This window comes from Ochotona curzoniae, unplaced genomic scaffold (assembly GCF_017591425.1).
Source record: "Ochotona curzoniae isolate NIBS_2020 unplaced genomic scaffold, NIBS_Ocur_1.0 scaffold_274, whole genome shotgun sequence".
Classification (NCBI taxonomy): domain Eukaryota; kingdom Metazoa; phylum Chordata; class Mammalia; order Lagomorpha; family Ochotonidae; genus Ochotona; species Ochotona curzoniae.
In genome coordinates, this window is record NW_024467101.1 from 11847325 (window position 1) to 11865943 (window position 18619).

Below are 18619 nucleotides of genomic sequence, written 5' to 3' on the forward strand. Positions count from 1 at the left end.
GCACTTTTCCCACTTGTATATTACAACCACGTGCCTGAAGCCCAAAGACAACGAGAACCATCGCTTGCATGTCTGTAGCTGCTGGACGACAGCTTTCCGTGCTCACAACCCTTGCCCAGTCACACAGCAAACTGATCTGACACCAAAGCGCCCCCACCCGACCAGCGCAGCCCGGGACTCACACATGTAATCCTTCACGGCCTTCTCGAAGAGGTCGTACACATGCTCTCGGTCCAGGCCGTCCAGGGCCATGTTGATCTCGTCATGCAGCCACTCCAGCCAGAGCTCTAGAAGAGAGCAGCACAGCCTGCCTCACTGCCCCTCCCCCCAGGGCGGGCAGAAGCAGCCGCCTGCAGGCGACATCAGCACCCAGCAGCTTCACCCAGCTCACAAAGCCTAGCCTAGTTCACACCCACTCAAAACTCCCCTTAAAAAAAATCAAGTCATTAAAATCGTAACAGCTTGGGCCTGGTGTGGTGGCCTAGTGGCTGAAGTCTTTGCCTTGAACGCGCCAGGATCCCACATGGTCGCCAGAATCCCATGTGGTTACCAGCTCTGATCCCGGAAGCCCCACTTCCCATCCAGCTCTCTGCTTGTGGCCTGGGAAAGCAGTCGAGGACGGCCCAAAGCCTTGGCACCCTGAATCTGTATGGGAGACCCACAAGAGCTTCTGGCTCCCGGCTTCAGATCAGTGCAATACTGGCCATTGCAGTCACTTAGGGAGTGAATCGTTGGACGGAAGATCTTTCTTTCTGTCTCTCCTCCTCTCCGTATATCTGACTTTCCAATAAAAATACATAAATCTTTAAAAATCAAAAATCATAACAGCTTATACCTGCAGGCATTTTATAGTCTACTAAGTACTGCATATATTTTCTCATTTAATCTTTGCCACAGTCCTATAAAGTATGTGACAGTAATATTAACAATGATGGCATCTTCCTAAGGAGTGATACATGCCTCATAGCATGGAGGGTCACACACTGCAAAACAAACTACTGCTGTCCTCATTGTATCGGAAAGACCACAGCTCGAATGTTTACGTAACTTATGTAAGCTCTCCCAGCCAGTTAAAGACCTGGCTAAGAACGTGCCCCCTCCAACACCAGCACCCCATCGGGGTGCCAGTTCATGTTTCAGCTGATCCATTTCCAATCTGCTTATGGCCTGGGAAAGCAGCAGAGGATGGCCTAAGTACCTGGGCCCTGGCTACCAACACGAGACCCACAAAAAGCTCCTGAGTCCTGCCTGGGGCCTTGGGACCCTGCATCCGTGTGGGAGACCTGGCTCCTGGCTTCAGATCAGCTCAGCTCTGGCCATCGTGACCACTTGGGAAGTAAACCAGTGGTGGAAGATCTTCCTCTCTCTTCTCTGTAAATCTCACTTCCCAATAAAAATAAATAAATCTTAAAGTGCTCCAAGTTTCCAATAAAAAGGCATTCCAAGTCCCGGTACCTTCAGTCAGGGGGAAGATCTCGCTCATCTTCTGGCGGGCCGTCCTCACTCTGCTCAGCTCCCCCTCCAGCCGCAGCAGCCGGATGAGATCCACGTGGCAGTTATAGTCGTAGACGTTGATTGACAGCTAAAAGCAGAATTACGGAAGTGGAAGTTAAAACGTCCTCATCAAGATAACAGAACCACTGGTGACAAGGCACTACCTGTCACAAACAGGACAAACGTGCCCCATGGGAGAGCCACAGAAATGGCAACACCAATGATGCAAGATGCATCCTCAGACAGAGACAGGCGGCAGCGAGGACGCCCCGGCTGACTGCCTCCCTCGCCGGGAGCACCTGGCTAAGTCCTACGGCCCAACTTCCAACCCCAGCTTCCTGCACTGCCGGGGGGAGGCAGCTTGGAACGGCATTTGACCCCTGCACGCACCTGGGACCCAGACCGAGTTCCTCATTCCTCTGTCCTGGGCCTTTCCTCGCTTTGATGGGCATGAGAGGGAGTGACTGAGCAGAGGGAAGATCTCTGTCTCTGTTGTTCTGCCTTTTAAATACAAATCAGGGCCCGTCACAGTAGCCTAGTTGCTAAGTCCTCACCTTGCACACACCAGCATCCCATGTGAGTGCCAATTAGTATCCCAGCTGTTCCACTTCCCATCCAACTCCCTGTCTGTGGTCTGGGAAAGCAAAAGGAGACAGGCCAAAGCCTTGGGACCCTACCCACATGGGAGACCCAAAAGAAGCTCCTGGCTCCTGGCTTCGAATAGGCTCAGCTTCCACCATTGCAGCCACTTAGGGAGTGAATCAGTAGGCAGAAGATTTTTGTCTCTCTCTCTCTCTCTCCTCTTTGTAAATCTGTCTTTCTAAGAAAAATAGATAAACAAATAAATACAAATACAAATCCATAAGGCTGATTAGATACAAAGCAGGAGGCTCCCTCGAATTTGTTACAACTCCTATCAGAAGAGAAACACAGGAGTCATCCTAATGGAACAAACAAAAGCTGTGCTCTTAGACAAGCTGTTAACTTGTTCCATATTTTACTTCCTCACCCACAGGATGAGGACGTTACCTTTCCTAACCAAGTATTGGTCTTTAACACACTCCAGGCACACCGCAAGAGCTTTTATTTTACTGAACAAAGACAAAACTCCTCAGTGGACAAACCAGCGAGGCAGCTGTTGAAGCCCAGGGACTGGTGCAGGTAAAGGCTTATCTTCACATTTGAAATCCTTCAAAACACTAAACAAATCGCAGTAGCTGCAGAACAGTGATCACACACCTGAGACAGAGGGTCCCCTTAAAGAAACAGACAGAACGTGCCATCCCAAAGAAGGAAGCAGGAGTCAACAGCAGGCACAGGGAGTCAGCACAGCTAACGCCCCCGACCCCAGTTTTCTTAACTGTATGTTATGTGCAAACAAGCATAATTGAAGGCCAGCTGAAACATTTTCAGGAAGATATTTAAATTAAGTGGGAATTAAAAAAGGGCGGGGCCGAAGTCCTAGGAAGCAAGCGTACAGAAGAGTTCCCCCACGTCAAGTCCGCTGTAACACCCAGAATAACCATCACAGCAGCTTACCAAGACAAAACAGAATCCTAAAAACTGCTCAAACAGCCCATGAAACGAGAAACAGAAAACAATAAAAATGGCAAATTTCAGACCTAACTTGTTAATAATCATCTTAAGTGTAAATGGTCGGCCCAGCGGCTGAAGTCTTTGCCTTTCGCATGCCGTGCCAGGATCCCATATGGGCGCCAGTCCTAATCCCGGCAGCTCCACTTCCCATCCAGCTCCCTGCTTGTGGCCTGGGAAAGCAGTCGAGGACGGCCCAAAGCCTTGGGACCCTGCACCCGCGTGGGAGACCTGGAGGAAGCTTCTGGTTCCTGGCTCCGGATCGGCGCTCACTTGGGGCGTGAATATCGGATGGGAGATCTTCCTCTCTGTCTCTCCTCCTCTCTGCCTATCTGACTTTCCAATAAAAATAACTAAAGAAATAAATCTTTAAAATTTTTTTTTCGGGCCCGGCGCGGTGGCGCAAGTGGTTAAAGGTCCTCACCTTGCACGCCCGGGATCCCATATGGGCGCCGGTTCTAATCCCGGCAGCCCCGCTTCCCTTCCAGCTCCCTGCCTGTGGCCTGGGAAAGCAGTCGAGGACAGCCCAAAGCTTTGGGAACCTGCACCCGTGTGGGAGACCCGGAAGAGGCTCCTGGCTTCGGAACGGCATAGTATCGGCCCGTTGCGCTCACTTGGGGAGTGAATCATCGGATGGAAGATCTTCCTCTCTGTCTCTCCTCTCTGTATATCCGCCTTTCCAATGAAAAAATAATAAAAATAAATCTTTAAAAAAAAAAAAAAAAATTTTTTTTTCAAAATACATAGACCTGAATAAAAATGAAAATATAGCAAAGCAAATGAAGTGTACTACAGCTTAACACGGAGGGAGGTGAGAAAACTCAAAGAACTAAAGTTAATGTATGAAAAGAATTATACAATTTGACCAAGTAGAATTTAATTCCAGGGATTCAAGGCTGTTCAATATTTGAAAAGTAAAGCCTACAAACCACAATATCCAAACCAAGGAGGAACCATTCCAGCACCGCCTGCTGCAGTACATGCCCTTGACAAGATCCAAGCACCATGTCGTAGGAATACAGCGACTGTCTCAACCTGCACCGGAGCAGAAAGCCAAGCATGTCACCACTGCTCAAGCTCTAGCCTGCACGCGAGGGGTACCTGGGTTTGTCAATGGCAAGGCAGTCTACATGAAAAACCCCAAGCAATCAATTTTATTAAAAAAAAAAAAAAGCCCCAAAATAGGTGAGTGGAGCAAGATCACAAAACACAAGACAAAGGGGCGCAAGATTAACAACACATTGCAACCCAAAATTAAAAACACTCTTCCACTGCCATTCACAGCCACTCCCCCAAACACGAAATACTCAGGAATAAACTTAAAACCTATATAATAGGATCAGCATGCTGAAAAATCCCAACACTACATGGAGAAACCAAACGCATGAAAAAATGTGCAGATTCAAACAGCAAACGCACACAGGGAGGAAATGCTCTCCAAACTGACTTAGAAGTTTAACAAAACTTTTAATAAAAACATTTATTTTCCTTGAAAGTCAGAGTTACAGGGAGAGAGACAAAAAGATTTTTCAGCCTCGGGTTCACTCCACAAATGACTGCTACAGCCACAGCAAAGGTGACGAAGCCAGGAGCTTCTTCCCACCTCCTGGGAGCAGGGCTCCAAGGCCTTGGGTCATCTGCCATTGCTTTCCAGGATGTGAGGATGGAGCTGAACCAGAAGGGGAGCGAGACTCAAGCAGGTACCCACATGAGATGTCAGTGCTGCAGGCACAGGATTAGCCAACACGCTGGCCGTCCCCTAATGAAACTCTTAACCAAAATCCTTTCTGCAGACACAGACAGCCTTATTCTAAAACCTACATAGAGGGCCTGGCGCAATAGGGTAGCAGTTAAAGTCCTCACCTTGAACGTGCCAGGATCCCTTATGGGTGCCAGTTCTAATCCCAGCAGTCCCACTCCCATCCAGCTCCCTGTTTGTGGCCTGAGAAAGCAGTCAAGGACGGCCCAAAGCTTTAGGACCCTGCAACCAAGTGAGAGACCTGGAAGAGCTCCTAGCTCCTGGCTTCGGATCGGCACAGCACCGGCCATTGCGGCCTCTTGGGGAGTGAACCATCAGACGGAAGATCTTCCTCTCTGTATATCCGCCTTTCCAATAAAAATAAACAAATCTTTTTTTAAAAATCTACATAGAATGGCACAGGCCCTAAAATAGCTAAACACTATTTTGAAAAAGGAAAGATGGAAGAATGATTCTGCCTGATTCTGTGTCCCACCCCCATAACCAACAATCCCTGTGTGAGATCAGCAACAATACCCAGTCCAACAGGTAAGAGAACCGAGGAAGGGATTCACACACACGGGCCTGATGTGATTTGCCAATCATGCACAAGAAAATCAATGAAGGAAAAAAAAGTCTTTTTCAAGAAATGATGCTCAATTAGAGCTGGCACTGTGGCACGCTAGCATCCCGTATGAGCACAGGTTGGAGTTTCACTTGCTCCACTTCCAATTCAGCTCCCTGCTAATGCTCCCGAGAAAGCAGCCAAGCACCATCAGAGTGGCTGGGCCCCTGCCACCACTATAGGAGTCAGGGATGGAGCCCTAGGCTCCTGGCTCCGGCCCAGCCCAGACCCAGCCACTGCAGCCATCTGGGGAGTGAATCAGCAGAGGGTTCTACTCCGTCTCTCCTTTCTCTGCAACACTAGCTTTCAAATAAAAGAAAGAAATCTTTAAGAAAGAAAAGGCACTGGGCTAGCTCAGGACACAAGGTTTCCCATCTCTGCTGACTCCTGGTTTGCTCTATTGTTACCACACAGGAGCTGGGGTAAAGCTCGGTGCCTAAGCAGCCTCACTCCCAATCTGACCGGCCCCTGTAGTTTAAGTGCCCAAGTCAGCATCAGGCTTCTGCTCCTGCCCTCAGCTCCCTAACGCAGATACGGAATGCAGTGTACAGTGGTGATGGCTCAAGGACTTGGGGTCTCCCACAGGAGAGGTCCGGCCTACACTCGCAGCTCCCGCCTTTTGGGCACTGGGGAGTGAGCCAGTGGACTGGGCGCTGTGCAATGCGACACACAGAACAGCACTAATTACAGCACAGGGTCTTCCTTACTCCCGGGCACAGGGGCTCTCTGCCAGTCAGCCAGCCTCAAACTGGGTGTGCCGCAAGCGGGAAGTGGGGAACACGGGAACGCCTATGCGCCTGTGCTCCAGTAAGAACACCACGCATCGCCAGCACACCAAAAGGCCAGACCAACCAAAGCTGAGAGCCTACCTCTAGGCGGTCTGGGGCCTGCACCACACAGTAAATGCACACAGCAGGGCGGGCCCGCCGGGGCCCGGCACCACCAGGAACACAAGACGCAAAGCAGAGGCGGCTCAGCCAAAACACAGGGATCCCCAGCAGCTTGGAGAAGCGGCCACGCCCACAGGTCCCCAGGAACAGCAGACAGGCAAGGGGAGGGCAGGAGAGGGAGAGCAGGCAGGCCTTTTCCAGGCACCTACTAGGTGCCGAAGCAAGCCAAGAGCCACACGCACACGTCAGTCAGTGCCTGCGACAGCCCTGGGAGGAGGCCTGATTCCCACTTCCAATTCACCAACTGCAGTGCTGTCCTGTACCAGGCCCTCTCCCCCGAGTGTGCAGCTGGGGTCCCCACGTGGCCAAAACAGCTGTGGGCACCGGAGACCCCACTTCCAGCTTCACCGCGCGTACACACACACAAGCAGGAACTTCTGAGGCTACCAAAGACACCGGGGCAGAGAGCCAAACGCCCCGCATTCGCCAATGCGGCCGGGCCAGGCTTTCTTCCTCAGCCGACTGCGTCTCATAACTATGGCCTCAGCGCTAAGGCAGTTGGGAAAACTGAGTGAGGAACAGAGAGTTTTGGGGAAAAAAAAAAAAAAAAACGGGAAAACCCGTTTCCAAAACCCAGGGCGCACACAGGGACAAAGACAGAGCCATAGGCTCTGCAACTCGCCATCACTGGCCTGCTCCCACCTGTGTGGTCACCTTCGGAGCCGTCTCCCTTCCCATCATCTCTTTTCTTGCCTGGCCCCCGCCGGCTGCAGCTGCAACGCCCTCAGACACCAGGGCGCTGCTGGACATTGGATTACAATTACCGCTAGGACACACACACACACACACACACACACACACACACACACACACACCGCTAGGACACACACACACACACACACCGCTAGGACACACACACACACACACACACACACACACACACACACACACCGCTAGGACACACACACACACACACACACACACACACACCGCTAGGACACACACACACACACCGCTAGGACACACACACACACACACGAGTAAAACAATTCCACCTGGGGCGTCCGCTCGCTTCCCGGCTCGGCTAGCTCGTTCCCTCCCACGGCCCTATCCGACCGGTCCCAATCATCCCTACAGCTTTACCCCCAACTTGCTAAGATCCAACTCCGACCTCCAGCAGACCTTAGCCGGAGAGGGGGGATGCTCCGCAGCGGGTTCCGACCACGCTCGCAAAGCACCGGGCGCGCACTGGACAGGAGCTGCGGGGATGGACACCGCCGAGGACCCCCGCGCGCGGGCCGGCCTCTGCGCATCCGCAGCCCACCTGCTCCTCCAGCCGCTCGATCTCCAGCTGGTTCTTCTCCTCCTCTTCGTCGCACTCCCACTCGTACTCCCCGGGGGAGCTCTCCGCCGACGAAGCCATGGCGTACTCGTCGTCCCCATCACTCTCGCTCACGCCTTCCTCCTGCCGATCCCACTCTGGCCCGATGCTCTTGCACGTCGCGGCGGCCATGGCCCGCGACAACACCTTCCTCCTCGTCCTCGCCGCCTTGGCCGCCGCCTCCTCCTCTTCCCCGTCTTCCTCCTCTCCCTCGATCTTGGGCCCAGCCTCGGGCTCAGCCTCGGGTTCCGAAGCCGAGGTTGCAGCCGCCGTCGCCATCTTGCGCTTCAGGGGGACTCCCGGGTCTCCCTTCGGCCGCCGAAGACCCGGCACAGGTCGTAGCTGCCCGCGGCGCACGCCTGATCAAAAACTCCGCTTTCTTGCCACCGAGAGGGTAACGAAGAGCTCCAAATGACAGAAAAAAAAAAAAAACAAGCACATTTACGCAGTTCGTGTTGTTTTTAACACACTTGTAAAGGTTTCCGTCAGAGACAAATCTCATCCGTGTGGCATGTCTTCCGCCACAACTTGAGACAGAAGTTGGGTCTTTCGACAGGAAGTGGGAACCAGACAGGGATCAGCGCGAAGTCTGTCGTGAGGGGTTTGACGCCATCTTGAGAAGGTCAGCCCTGTGGGACCCGGAGCGCATCCCGATGTCTTCAAACGCCGAGGGAGCGAGTCTGGAAAGGCTCGATCGATCTATCTCCCAAACCAAAGAGATTTCCGCTTTTCTGCTGGGCTTAAATATGTTCGTATTTTTCCAAGCTTGTAAAATCATATTATTCCCGAAATGTCACATTTCTGAGGTCGGAAAATACTAGTGTGGGATTTTTAACGTACAGCCTTTCTCCCTCACGACCGAGCTGAAGCGCACAGGAATGGTGCGGGGCCTGACGGTCATGTGTTACTTAATCCGTATCTGCGTTGCGGATAAACACAAGCGTTCCTAAGTGATGGTCCCCGGCGGGAGGCCACAAAACCAGGGTCCCCACTGCGGGTTCTCTCCGAGCTCGGATCCCAACGGGGCGTTAATTCTGACACTACTGCGCTCTAAAACTCCGCAGGAAGAAGGAAGGCAGCCCCGAGCGGCCTCCGACACGTCCAAGCGCGCTCTCGTACCCTCAGAACCGCCGCGAACCTTCCCGCGCCTTCGCCCGTAGCCATGGCGACGCTCAGGCCGCGAGGACGCGCGCCCGGCGCAGGCGCGATGACGTCGGCGCGACTCTGGTGGCGCAGGTGCAAGCCGGCAAGATGGCGGCAGCTGGAGCCGGCCGTCTGAGGAGGGCGGCGTCGGCCCTGCTGCTCCGGAGCCCGCGCCTGGCCGCCCGGGAGCTGTCCGCTCCCGCCCGACTCTACCACAAGAAGGTAGCAGGGACGGGGCCCGAGCGGCCCAGAGGGACTTAGGCGGCCCCTGATAGAAGTGGCCAAAAAGGGCAGCTGCCATCCGCTGCCACTCTTGTGCCTCCCTTCGCTAAGAGCAGCTGACATTTCCAAAAAACTGATCAGACGGCGACTCCCGGGGCAGTGGGGGGCTTCTCCGCCGGCCGCCACTCGCTGCGTCCCGACGGTGGTCGGGGACACAGCTCGGCTCGAGCTCCCTGGCCGAGGGACCTTGGGCAGTTCTCACAGTGTAAAACGGGGTTCCCGGCAGGTACCCGAATTGAACCCACTGTTGGGGCGCTGTCAGTGTCCCAGGATCGCGTCGAGGGTGTGGGGTCGGACCCCATGGGCGTTTGGGGTTGTTTTGTTTCTGTTTTGCTTTGCTTTTTTTTTTTTTTTTTTTTTTTTTTTTATTCCTTGGCGAAGGTAAGAGGTGTGGGGTGCAGCCCTTGGCGGTGTCCCCGAAGCGGAAAGTGCCCCTAAGCGTGCGACCCCTTCTCCGGGGACGCCGCTAAACCGTCAGTCAGCGTGACACGGTCATCTCGGGAGGTCTGTGGTCGGATGGAGGGTGGTGTGCCTGGGGAGGTCGGGGTGCTGGCTGGGCAGGCCGACATGGAAGTTGCGAAAGCTGTGGAGCGTGCGAGTGTGGGGCGGGTGTTTGTGCGGTGCCCTCGTGCCCGCCCCTGTGTGTGTGTGTGTTGACTTTTTATTGATGTGTTTATTTTGGCTTGCAAAGAAACCAGGGCTAGCAGCCTGGGGCCGCCAGGGGGAGCACCTGCGCCAGGGTGCCCAGAAATAACAACAGCCCTGGCGTGATTTTTTATTTTGAAAGACAAATGGACACCTTCTCTATCTAGCACTCACGGGAAGTTTCTGAGGAAGTTCCTGGACCATAACCAGCTGCAGGATTCTTAAATATTTAGTCCTCATTAAATGTCCTTCCAGAATGGATTGTATCTGAGAACTATCTGGAGGGGGCAGGGAGGGCAGAGAGGGCAGAACCCGAATCTGAAGGAGCTGGGTTTGCAAGTGATTGTCATGGGTGCTGGTGTAGGCTGCCCTTCTCCAGGGAAGTTGGGTGAGGACCTGCCCGCTAGAGGCTGCAAAAGGCATCAGAGACCAGTCCCCATGGGGTGGTCATGAACTCTCCCTGCCCTCTCATTTCAGGTTGTGGACCACTATGAAAATCCCAGGAACGTGGGGTCTCTGGATAAGACAGCCAAGAATGTTGGCACCGGCCTGGTGGGGGCTCCTGCTTGTGGGGACGTCATGAAATTGCAGGTACCAACCGCTTGGCATTGATGCGGGGGGGTGGGGGGAGCAGGGTGCTCACACACATGCGATGTGTTTGGTGTCTAGATTGTTGCAGGCCCAAGTGGGGTGTCCATCGTACTTCTGCTGCTGTTGTGTGGGGTTTTCTCAAAGAGAGACCCACCTCGCTTCTGTCCTCGCCGTATCAGCCTAGGTTCCCACTTAGCTGAGGCGAAGGTGCTGTTGCCTCATGTGTCTCCCTAGCCCAGAAGCATCCTGAAGGAAGCAGCTGGAACTCTGGGTGAGCCGGAGCTTTGTCCATAGTCTCCTTTCTCCTGGTGGGCGGAGGGCAGCCCGCTGGGGACTTCTCACCAACCTAGGAGAGCAGAAAGCAGGACGAGAGGGAACCACTACCACTTCATGCAGCTCAGTGCCCAAGGCGAGTAGGGCTGACGGAGCCCTGTAAGGAAGCCTGCCTTCAGTACTTACAGCAGGGGCACAATCTGCCAGCAGACTCTGAGGCCAGAGCTGAAGGGCAGCAGCCAGTACGTGCAGCAGCAAGGCCTGGGTGCGTGGGTGCTGCCGCGTCCTTCATCACATTTTTCACCCCGATCCGCTCTGAAAGCAAGCAGGGTCACTAAGCAGTGGTTTAACCCAAGGCCAGGATGGCGCACCCTGAGTTCCTGGGGAAGACCCCGGAATCACCATTTCACTCTCTCCTAGATTCAGGTGGATGAAAAGGGGAAGATCGTGGATGCCCGGTTCAAGACTTTCGGTTGTGGCTCAGCCATCGCCTCCAGCTCCTTGGCCACTGAGTGGGTGAAAGGGAAGACGGTAAGGACTGGGGTTCCCACTTGCCACCCAAAGGGGCAAGGGCGGCCAGGACCAAAGCAGGTCACCGCTGTCATCCACACATACCGTCCTGCACACTTTCACTCCTCCCTGACTGCGTGTCGAGGACAGTCTCCGCAGCGCCGGGCATCACGTCTGGGTTTTGCATCGCTGATCGGTTTTATTTGGGAGTCTGGGTGATGTGTCAGCGCTCATCATCGCCATAACAATCGGAGACCAGCTACTTAGGAAGGAAAGAGATTTCTAGGTGGCTCCCCAGGCTGGAGATCCACCTGTGTCACTGTCTGGCAAACAAAGGATGAGGCTGGTGAGGGAGTGAGTGGTGTGCAGAGCAAGTAGCTAGGTCCCACAGGACTTTTACAGCCAGTCCATTGGCTGGACCCCACCCACCTCCGGGCCAGTGGGCCATCACGTGATGCTGCTTCACTAAAGCCGCGCGTGTCTCCTTATGCCTGTCAGGTAGAGGAAGCCTTGACCATCAAGAACACAGACATCGCCAAGGAGCTCTGCCTCCCACCTGTGAAACTGCACTGCTCCAGTAAGTCGGCCCGCCCAGCCCTGTGCCAGCCAACGGAGACTCTAGCACTGACCAAACTACCACAGTCCTTTGCACCCTTGTTCTCAGCAGCTTTCTCGAAGGATCGTGCCAGGAGCTGGTGCACCAGGCCATCTGCTGAACCCCTGGGCCTTATTTCCAAACTGTGGTGACACCCTCGGGCCCACAGCAGAAACCATCACACACCCCCCTTGCAGACAGGGAAGCTAGCACTCACCTTAAATCACCCACGTCACACAGAGTTCATACCCTCTGCTTTAGTTCTAGAATTTTTGTTTATTTGCAAGGCAGAGTTAGAGAGGAGAGACAGAGCTTACCTCCTCTGGCTCATTCCTCAGATCATTGCAATGGTCACAGCTGGGCCAGACCTAAAGCTAGAAGCCGGGAACTTCATTCAGGTCTCCCACATGAGTAGCAGGGGCCCAGGTGCTTGGGCCATCCTCCACTGCTTCTCCCAGGCCACTAGCAGGGAGATGGAACAGCCAGGGCACGAACCTGCACCCACATGGGATGTCAGCGTGGAGGTTTCACACACTACACAACACCAGCCCCTCACTGCAGTCCGTTGGTCACCTGTTCACTACCACCTGATGTTGTAGCACAGTTAGGACCAGCAGACAGACAGCAGCTCTGCCAGCGGCCTGCTCACTGAGTCTCCTCACTTCCCCTGCAGCCGCTGTTGCTGTCAGGGCCTGTCTGCCGAGTGACTGAGCCCACCATCCTGGGGGAAGCCACGTGCCCTAACCCACACGCTGGCCATCCTGTGCAGTCCTGGCATCAGATCTAACACTTCTCCCAGTCCTTCTCAACCTCCTCAGGCTGAGAAGCAGTGCCTTAGCCCTGGGCAGGTCCTGACCACAGGAGCTGAGCGTGAGCAGAGAGCTGGCCTCTTGTCAGCAGGAGACACGAGAGCCAAGGCTGCGCTGGTGTGGGCTTCAGGAAGCCTGCCGGGGTCCTGCCCCACAGCTGGGCTCAAAGTACCATGAGAGGCCATGGCCTGGTGACCCCTTCACCTTACCCTGGTCTTAGGGGACCAGAAGCCCTGAGCTGACACTCTCGCTTACTGGCTCCCTGCTGTCGATCCAGCTTTCTCAGCATTCCCCTCTGCTTGACTCCTGAATCAAAGTTGCCAGCATAGAATGTCAGGAGAGTGGTGGGGCAGACCACATCTGCTGCCCCGGCCACACTGACCTGCGCTAGGCCCACTGGGCAGCAAGCATCAAGTGCTTCTGTGTGGGAGTCCACGATGCAAACAGCTGTGTCTGTGCTGCCTGTGCGATGCTTGCTCTAAGTCCCCACCCTGTGCCTACATGGAAAGCTGACTGTCCCGTTTTTCCAAGGGGGAGGATGGGTTCCATAAGCTACAGAGCAAACCTCGGACTCCAAGCACTGAACCCCGGGCCGTCTCCAGAGCTGCCCCTGGCTCTCCACACGCCAGCACCCAATCCTTTCCTAGCCTTCCCAGTCCTTGTTCCCATTGTCAAGGCCATTTCTTCAGGCTGTCTCCCTGCGTTCCTTCTAGTGCTTGCTGAGGACGCCATCAAGGCTGCCCTGGCTGACTACAGACTGAAACAAGAGCCCAAGAAAGGCGAAGGAGAGAAGTGAACCCAGGGCCTGCGGCAGGTGGCACCAGCTGTGTGCGCCCCCATGGTGCACTCATCCGGCCGTCGGGAAGCCTGTCACCCTGGGACAACTCACAGCCACGCACGCTGTTTGCTGTCCCCCACAGCGACTTGACACCCCTTAAATACACAGTGTCCTTGCTCTGAATCCTGTGCTTGCTTTCAGCCCACATTCCCTGCCTCGTGCGCTGCCTCAGGACTGAAGTGGGTGACAATGTCAAGTTTCCGTAGCTTTCCCACCCAAGTCCATAAAGATCTCATTTTGCTGAGAATACCTTAGGATGCCTTAGTCTTGTTCGATGGAACCAATGATTGTACATAGAGCTGCATATAAATATATATATGTATAATAATAAATAAAAGGATGTGAGGCAATGGGTTTCGCCAGTCAGCCTTGTTGTGGATCCCTCCCGTACCTGCAGGACTGCTCAGGCCTCATGGGGTTCCCAGAGGTCCCCTGGGGGGACATCACACTTGCCCCAGGAGCTTTCTGTGTCCCACACTTTACAGGACACGGGAGAAAGAAGATGGCCTTTGGTCTTTGCCAGATAAAACACTGTCAAGATGGAAGTGTGTCCTGGCAATTCCTGTTGTCACTCCGCTTGCTTGTCACATCCTAATGTCTGAGAACCATTGGCTGGGATGACACCCTGAAACCAAAGACCAGGCGCCAAGATGTAGGTTGGAAGGCAGGTTCCTGTGCCCAGGGCGGGGGGCTTCAGGTGTGGCAGGCTACCACAGCACCTCTACCCAGAGGCCCCCCAGGTGTCACATGGAGCTCAAGCTACTGTGAAGGCACTGGTGCCCCTACTCTGTCCTACTCTCTTGTGAGATGCGAGTGGCAGTGGTTCATTCAGATCTGTACCCACGCAGAGTACCTGTCACCCTGGCCGCAGCCACAGATTGAATCTCTGATCCCTTCGCTGCTGTTCTCCCCACCCCTTCTCACTTAGCACAGTCATGCCAACCATGATGAAGACAGCCTAGTTTTCAAATAAAAACACACTCAAGGACGGACAGTCATCGTCAAATCTGGGACTGCCCAAGTCAGGCGTGTTCCTACTGCTGGTGGCTGGTGTTTCTGTTGAGGCCCAGGCTGACTGCTTTGGAAATGTGCCATTGCTAAAACTTCTCCAGGCCCTGGTGGAGGCCACAGAACTTCAAAGCTGCTCTCTGCACTGGCTGTGGAGGCCGGCCGCAGAGGGAGCCTGCTAGAGTCTCCAATCAGGCCCCTTGTGGGACCCCACAGGCCCGCCCTGGGCAGATCCTAATTCTATGGTGTGGCCACAGTTTCCCCACCGGACATGCTTTTGGTCAGACTTTTTTTGTTTAATTGTTGAGACATTTCTGTCCAGGTTAGAGTTGAAAGTGATTCCTGCCCTTCAGAAGCGGCTCCGTGGCTGCCCAAACAAAATGAGAGGGATAGCCCGGAGCTCCAAGGGCGGTGTGCAGCTAAGGTTTGATTTGCTTCAGATATGTGGCTTTACTCAGATGAGTCTGGTTATGGCCACACGAGGGCGTCCTGTGCCCTTCCGTGAGTTCAGCTCTAGGGGTTTTGCAGTCTCCAAGTGGGCCTTAGCATCTCTAGCTATATGTTCCTGCTTCACAGCTCACGGTCCACTCAGCCGCCCCTTGAGCTGGGCCTTGTCCTGGGCAAGGACATGGGCTGGCAGGGCCAACTCGAGCCATGCTTCTGCCTGTCGCCTGCTGGCAGGACCCAAGGGCTCTGAGTGATGTCACAGATTCACCTGTGCCTGGGACCCTCCCGGGAAACGAGGACAGGCCCAGTGCTAGCAAGCACCCACGACCAGCTTCATCAGCCTCACCCCAGCTCCACCGCAGGCATCCAGGAGCCCGCCTAATCGCAGTGCCCCAAGAAATGCCATGCTGTGGACTTGGGGCCGAGGCACTGGCAACCACATCCCCTGAGCTCATGTGCAGCCACGAGTGATGGCCACGCTTAATTCGTTGGAATTGTTTCGGTGGATCCTCATGAGAACTCCGACTTCCCTGTTCTGCCCCCCACCTCCAACCCTGTCTCAGCTGAGGGGCCCTCTCATCCCTGGCTACCTCGGGGTCTCCCCACCTCCAGCCTCACTGTTGGGAACCTCAGCAGGGCTGCCCGAGCAGTCCCCCTAAGCCTGCTGTAACCCTAACTCCCCATGCCATCCTGAAGCTGGCCTCCAGGCCTTCACCCCTGCTGTTCCACCTGCTAAGAAAGCCCTGGCTGTGGCCTTCCTTGACCTGTACTGAGCCTCTAAGCCTCATCTTAGGCGCCCACTAACAAAACAGGCAGGTGCATAAGTATGTGGGTGGGTGAGTGGGTGGATGGGTGGGTGAAGAGATACAGGGTGGGCAGAGGAACAAAGGACAGTTGAGGAGATGGAGAGAGGGAGGGATGAGTGTATGAGTAGGCAGATGGAGGGAACGATGGCTTGTTTGGATGAAGGAAGGGAGGGAGGGATGGAGAGGGAGGGCTGTGGGCAGGAAGCATGCATGAATGAGGAGAAGGAGAAACAATGGCTTTCGGAGATGACACAAGTGGCCCTTTACAGCCAGGAAAGGGACGGGAAAGCCCATCCCACCCCCTCAGAACACTGCACCACAGCTACCACAGCTACCACAGCTACCACAGCTACCACAGCTACCACAGCGTCTCTCCTTTAACCTTTCCTAATCATTCCTCCAGGATTGGGGTGTCTCAGGACCAGGTCATAACACGTTGGATCTCACAGAAAGCACTATTCTGTGAGAATGACTTGTCACCCCAAATTTGACGGGCTGCAGCCCTGACCCCCAGGGTGACTGTGCTTGGAGATGGGGCCTCCACCAGCAGCTGAACCTGCTGTAACCTCAGTCTTAGCCTCCCCAGACTCCAGAACTGTGCGACAGTTTCTGTCGTGTGAGCCACACACAGCCTGGGATGTGTCGTGTGGCAGCCTGGCTGGTGTCACATCACCACCACCATTTTCATCATCTTCACTGTCACCACCATCACTCAAGTACTCAGATTTCTACTCCTTTGAATCAGACATCTGGGGAGGAACCAGTTAGAAGGGGAGAGGTTAACCTCAGAGTTTAGGGGTTCACAGCCCCAGTGGTGTGATGTCTGTTGGAGGCTGGGGGATAGCCCACGGACACAAAGGAACAATCACGTAGTGAGCCAGGAAGGAGACAGAAGCGAGGCCAAGCTTAGCTTAAAGAACCAGAAGGGTCAGTACAATGGCTCAACAAGCTCATCCTCCACCTTGAAGTGTCAACATCCCCTATGGGCACCAGTTCATGTCCCAGCTGCCCCACTTCCCATCTAGCCTCGTGCTATGGCCTGGGAAAACAGCAGAGGATAGTCCAAATCCTTGGAACGCTGCAGCCACGTGGGAGATCTCAAAGAAGCTCCTGGTTCTTGGCTTCGGAGTGCCTCAGCTCTGGCTGTGGAGGCCATTTGAGGAATGAACCAGTGGATGAAAGGTTTTCTGTCTTTCCTTCTCTCTGTAAATCTGAATTTCTAGTAAAAATAAATAATCTTTTAAAAATAAATAAAGAAAAGAACTACTTCCAATGGCAACTCCCTGAGGACCAATGGACCAAATAATGACTAGACTATTGATTAGGTAATCGGATCGGTCTCCACCTTTAATCCAACAGCCGTTAATGTAAGACCTTGGGAATGAAGTCTCTCAAAATGGGCCTTTGGAATAACATCCAGCTATTGCCATACCTTGTAACCACCTTCATTACCATCCCCATCACAACTGCCACTGCCACAGGGCTGGGTCCCCAGAAAGCAGCCACTGACATGGAGACCAGCATGCTGGGGTTTATCCAGCAGTGTTTCTGGGGCCAGCACCTGTGGAAGGAGATGAGGAGAACAGGACCAGCCAAGACAACAGCATCATTGCTCCAACAAAGGCTTCAGTCACACCATAAGATCCCAAGTCTCTTAGTGAACTTTCCCAGTGTTTTTTAGAGGGAGCGGAAGCCAAGGGAACAAGTCTGGGATTGACGGAGCTGCTTGACCTAAGTATGGCTTGGGCAAGTCTGTGTGTCCCTCATCTGGCCTCCTGGGGACCTGCTGAGAGACGATGGCTGCAGGACCGAGGCAGAACATGTGGATAAAGCTGGGAACTCAGGAGGTGCTAAGTGCTCACACACCCACAGGGATGGGAAAGGAGTCAGCCCTACATTATTAGTCAAAGCAACAGCTTCCCAACCTCACACTCTCTGAGCTCCCAAGGTCCAACCTGACCCAGGCTCCACCCCTCTCCCCCCTCTGTGGTCATCAAACCCTCCCAGCTCATCTCTCACCCACTACCACCACCAGAGCTCTGGCACCTGGCCACTCCCTGCCTGCAGTCCTCCTCCCAGCATCTAGCAAAGCTGCCTGCTAGGCCTGGCATGTTGGCTCAATGGCTAAATCCTTACCTTTCAAGTGCCAGGATCCCATATGGGTGCTGGATCATGTCCGGCCACCCTACTTCCCATCCAGCTCCCTGCTTGTGGCCTGGGAAAGTAGCAGAGGATGGCCCTAAGTCTTGGGACAGAGCATTCATGTAGCAGACCTGGAGGAAACTCCTGGCTCGTGGCATTGGATCAGCTTAGTTCCGACCATTGCAGCCACTTGGGGAGTGAACCAGCAGATGCAAGATCTTTGTCTCTCCTTCTCTCTGTAAATCTGCTCTGCCTTTCCAGTAAAAATAAATAAATCTTCAAAAAGAAAGGAAGGAAGGGAAGGAGGGACAGAGGAGGGAGGAAGGAAGAAATGAAAAGGAAAGGAAAGAAGAAATAAACGCTGCCTCCTGCAACAAGGTCTCTCCCCCAAACACCCACTCCCATACAGGCTCCCCATATAGGCTCCCCCATCATGTCACCACCCTGTTTCAGCCACACAGCCCCTTGTGGTCACAGGCTTGTTCTGCTCAGTGTCCAGAATGGAGCCCATGTGTATTAATAACACAGGGGCTCGCCCCAAAGTTCCCCTCACCCACAATCAGGGCAAGAGACCCGTTCCCACCCCTCAGGACAGCGCCCCACCCTCTCTGTTTTGTATTTTTTTGTCAGCACAGTGCTGGCCACAGCAATGAATCTCATGACCCCAGATTTTCTTCCAGCTCCAACACAAAGATTCCATGGACTTGGACGGCTCCTTTTAGCCCAGAGACAGCTCACGCCAAGCCATGATTCATCTCTGCCGATTCTTCTGCCACCAGCCCTTCTCCTCGACCCCTGAGCCAAGAAGA

The 18619-nt window shown here is 54.2% G+C and overlaps 2 protein-coding genes across 4 annotated transcripts in view; one reads left to right on the plus strand and one right to left on the minus strand.

Annotated features, from left to right (window-relative positions):
* SART3 (spliceosome associated factor 3, U4/U6 recycling protein) overlaps positions 1-8043 on the minus strand; it is a 33523-nt gene extending 25480 nt beyond the window's left edge. Inside the window, exons 1-3 of one of the 3 annotated variants that reach the window (XM_041003502.1) lie at positions 7665-8043; positions 1456-1582; positions 183-287 (exon numbers count right to left, since the gene is read on the minus strand). In XM_041003502.1, coding sequence (XP_040859436.1) covers positions 183-287; positions 1456-1582; positions 7665-8000 — 568 coding nt within the window. In that variant the 5' untranslated portion in view covers positions 8001-8043. The remainder of the gene's footprint in view (positions 1-182; positions 288-1455; positions 1583-7664) is intronic. The other 2 variants (XM_041003500.1, XM_041003501.1) reach the window with 2 other exon arrangements.
* A 904-nt stretch (positions 8044-8947) lies between these two features.
* ISCU (iron-sulfur cluster assembly enzyme) lies at positions 8948-13760 on the plus strand. The gene is made up of 5 exons (XM_041003755.1): positions 8948-9086; positions 10269-10382; positions 11076-11186; positions 11664-11742; positions 13283-13760. The coding sequence occupies exons 1-5, from the start codon at positions 8973-8975 to the stop codon at positions 13363-13365; spliced, it is 501 nt and encodes a 166-aa protein (XP_040859689.1). The 5' UTR covers positions 8948-8972; the 3' UTR covers positions 13366-13760.
* Positions 13761-18619: the final 4859 nt, after the last annotated feature.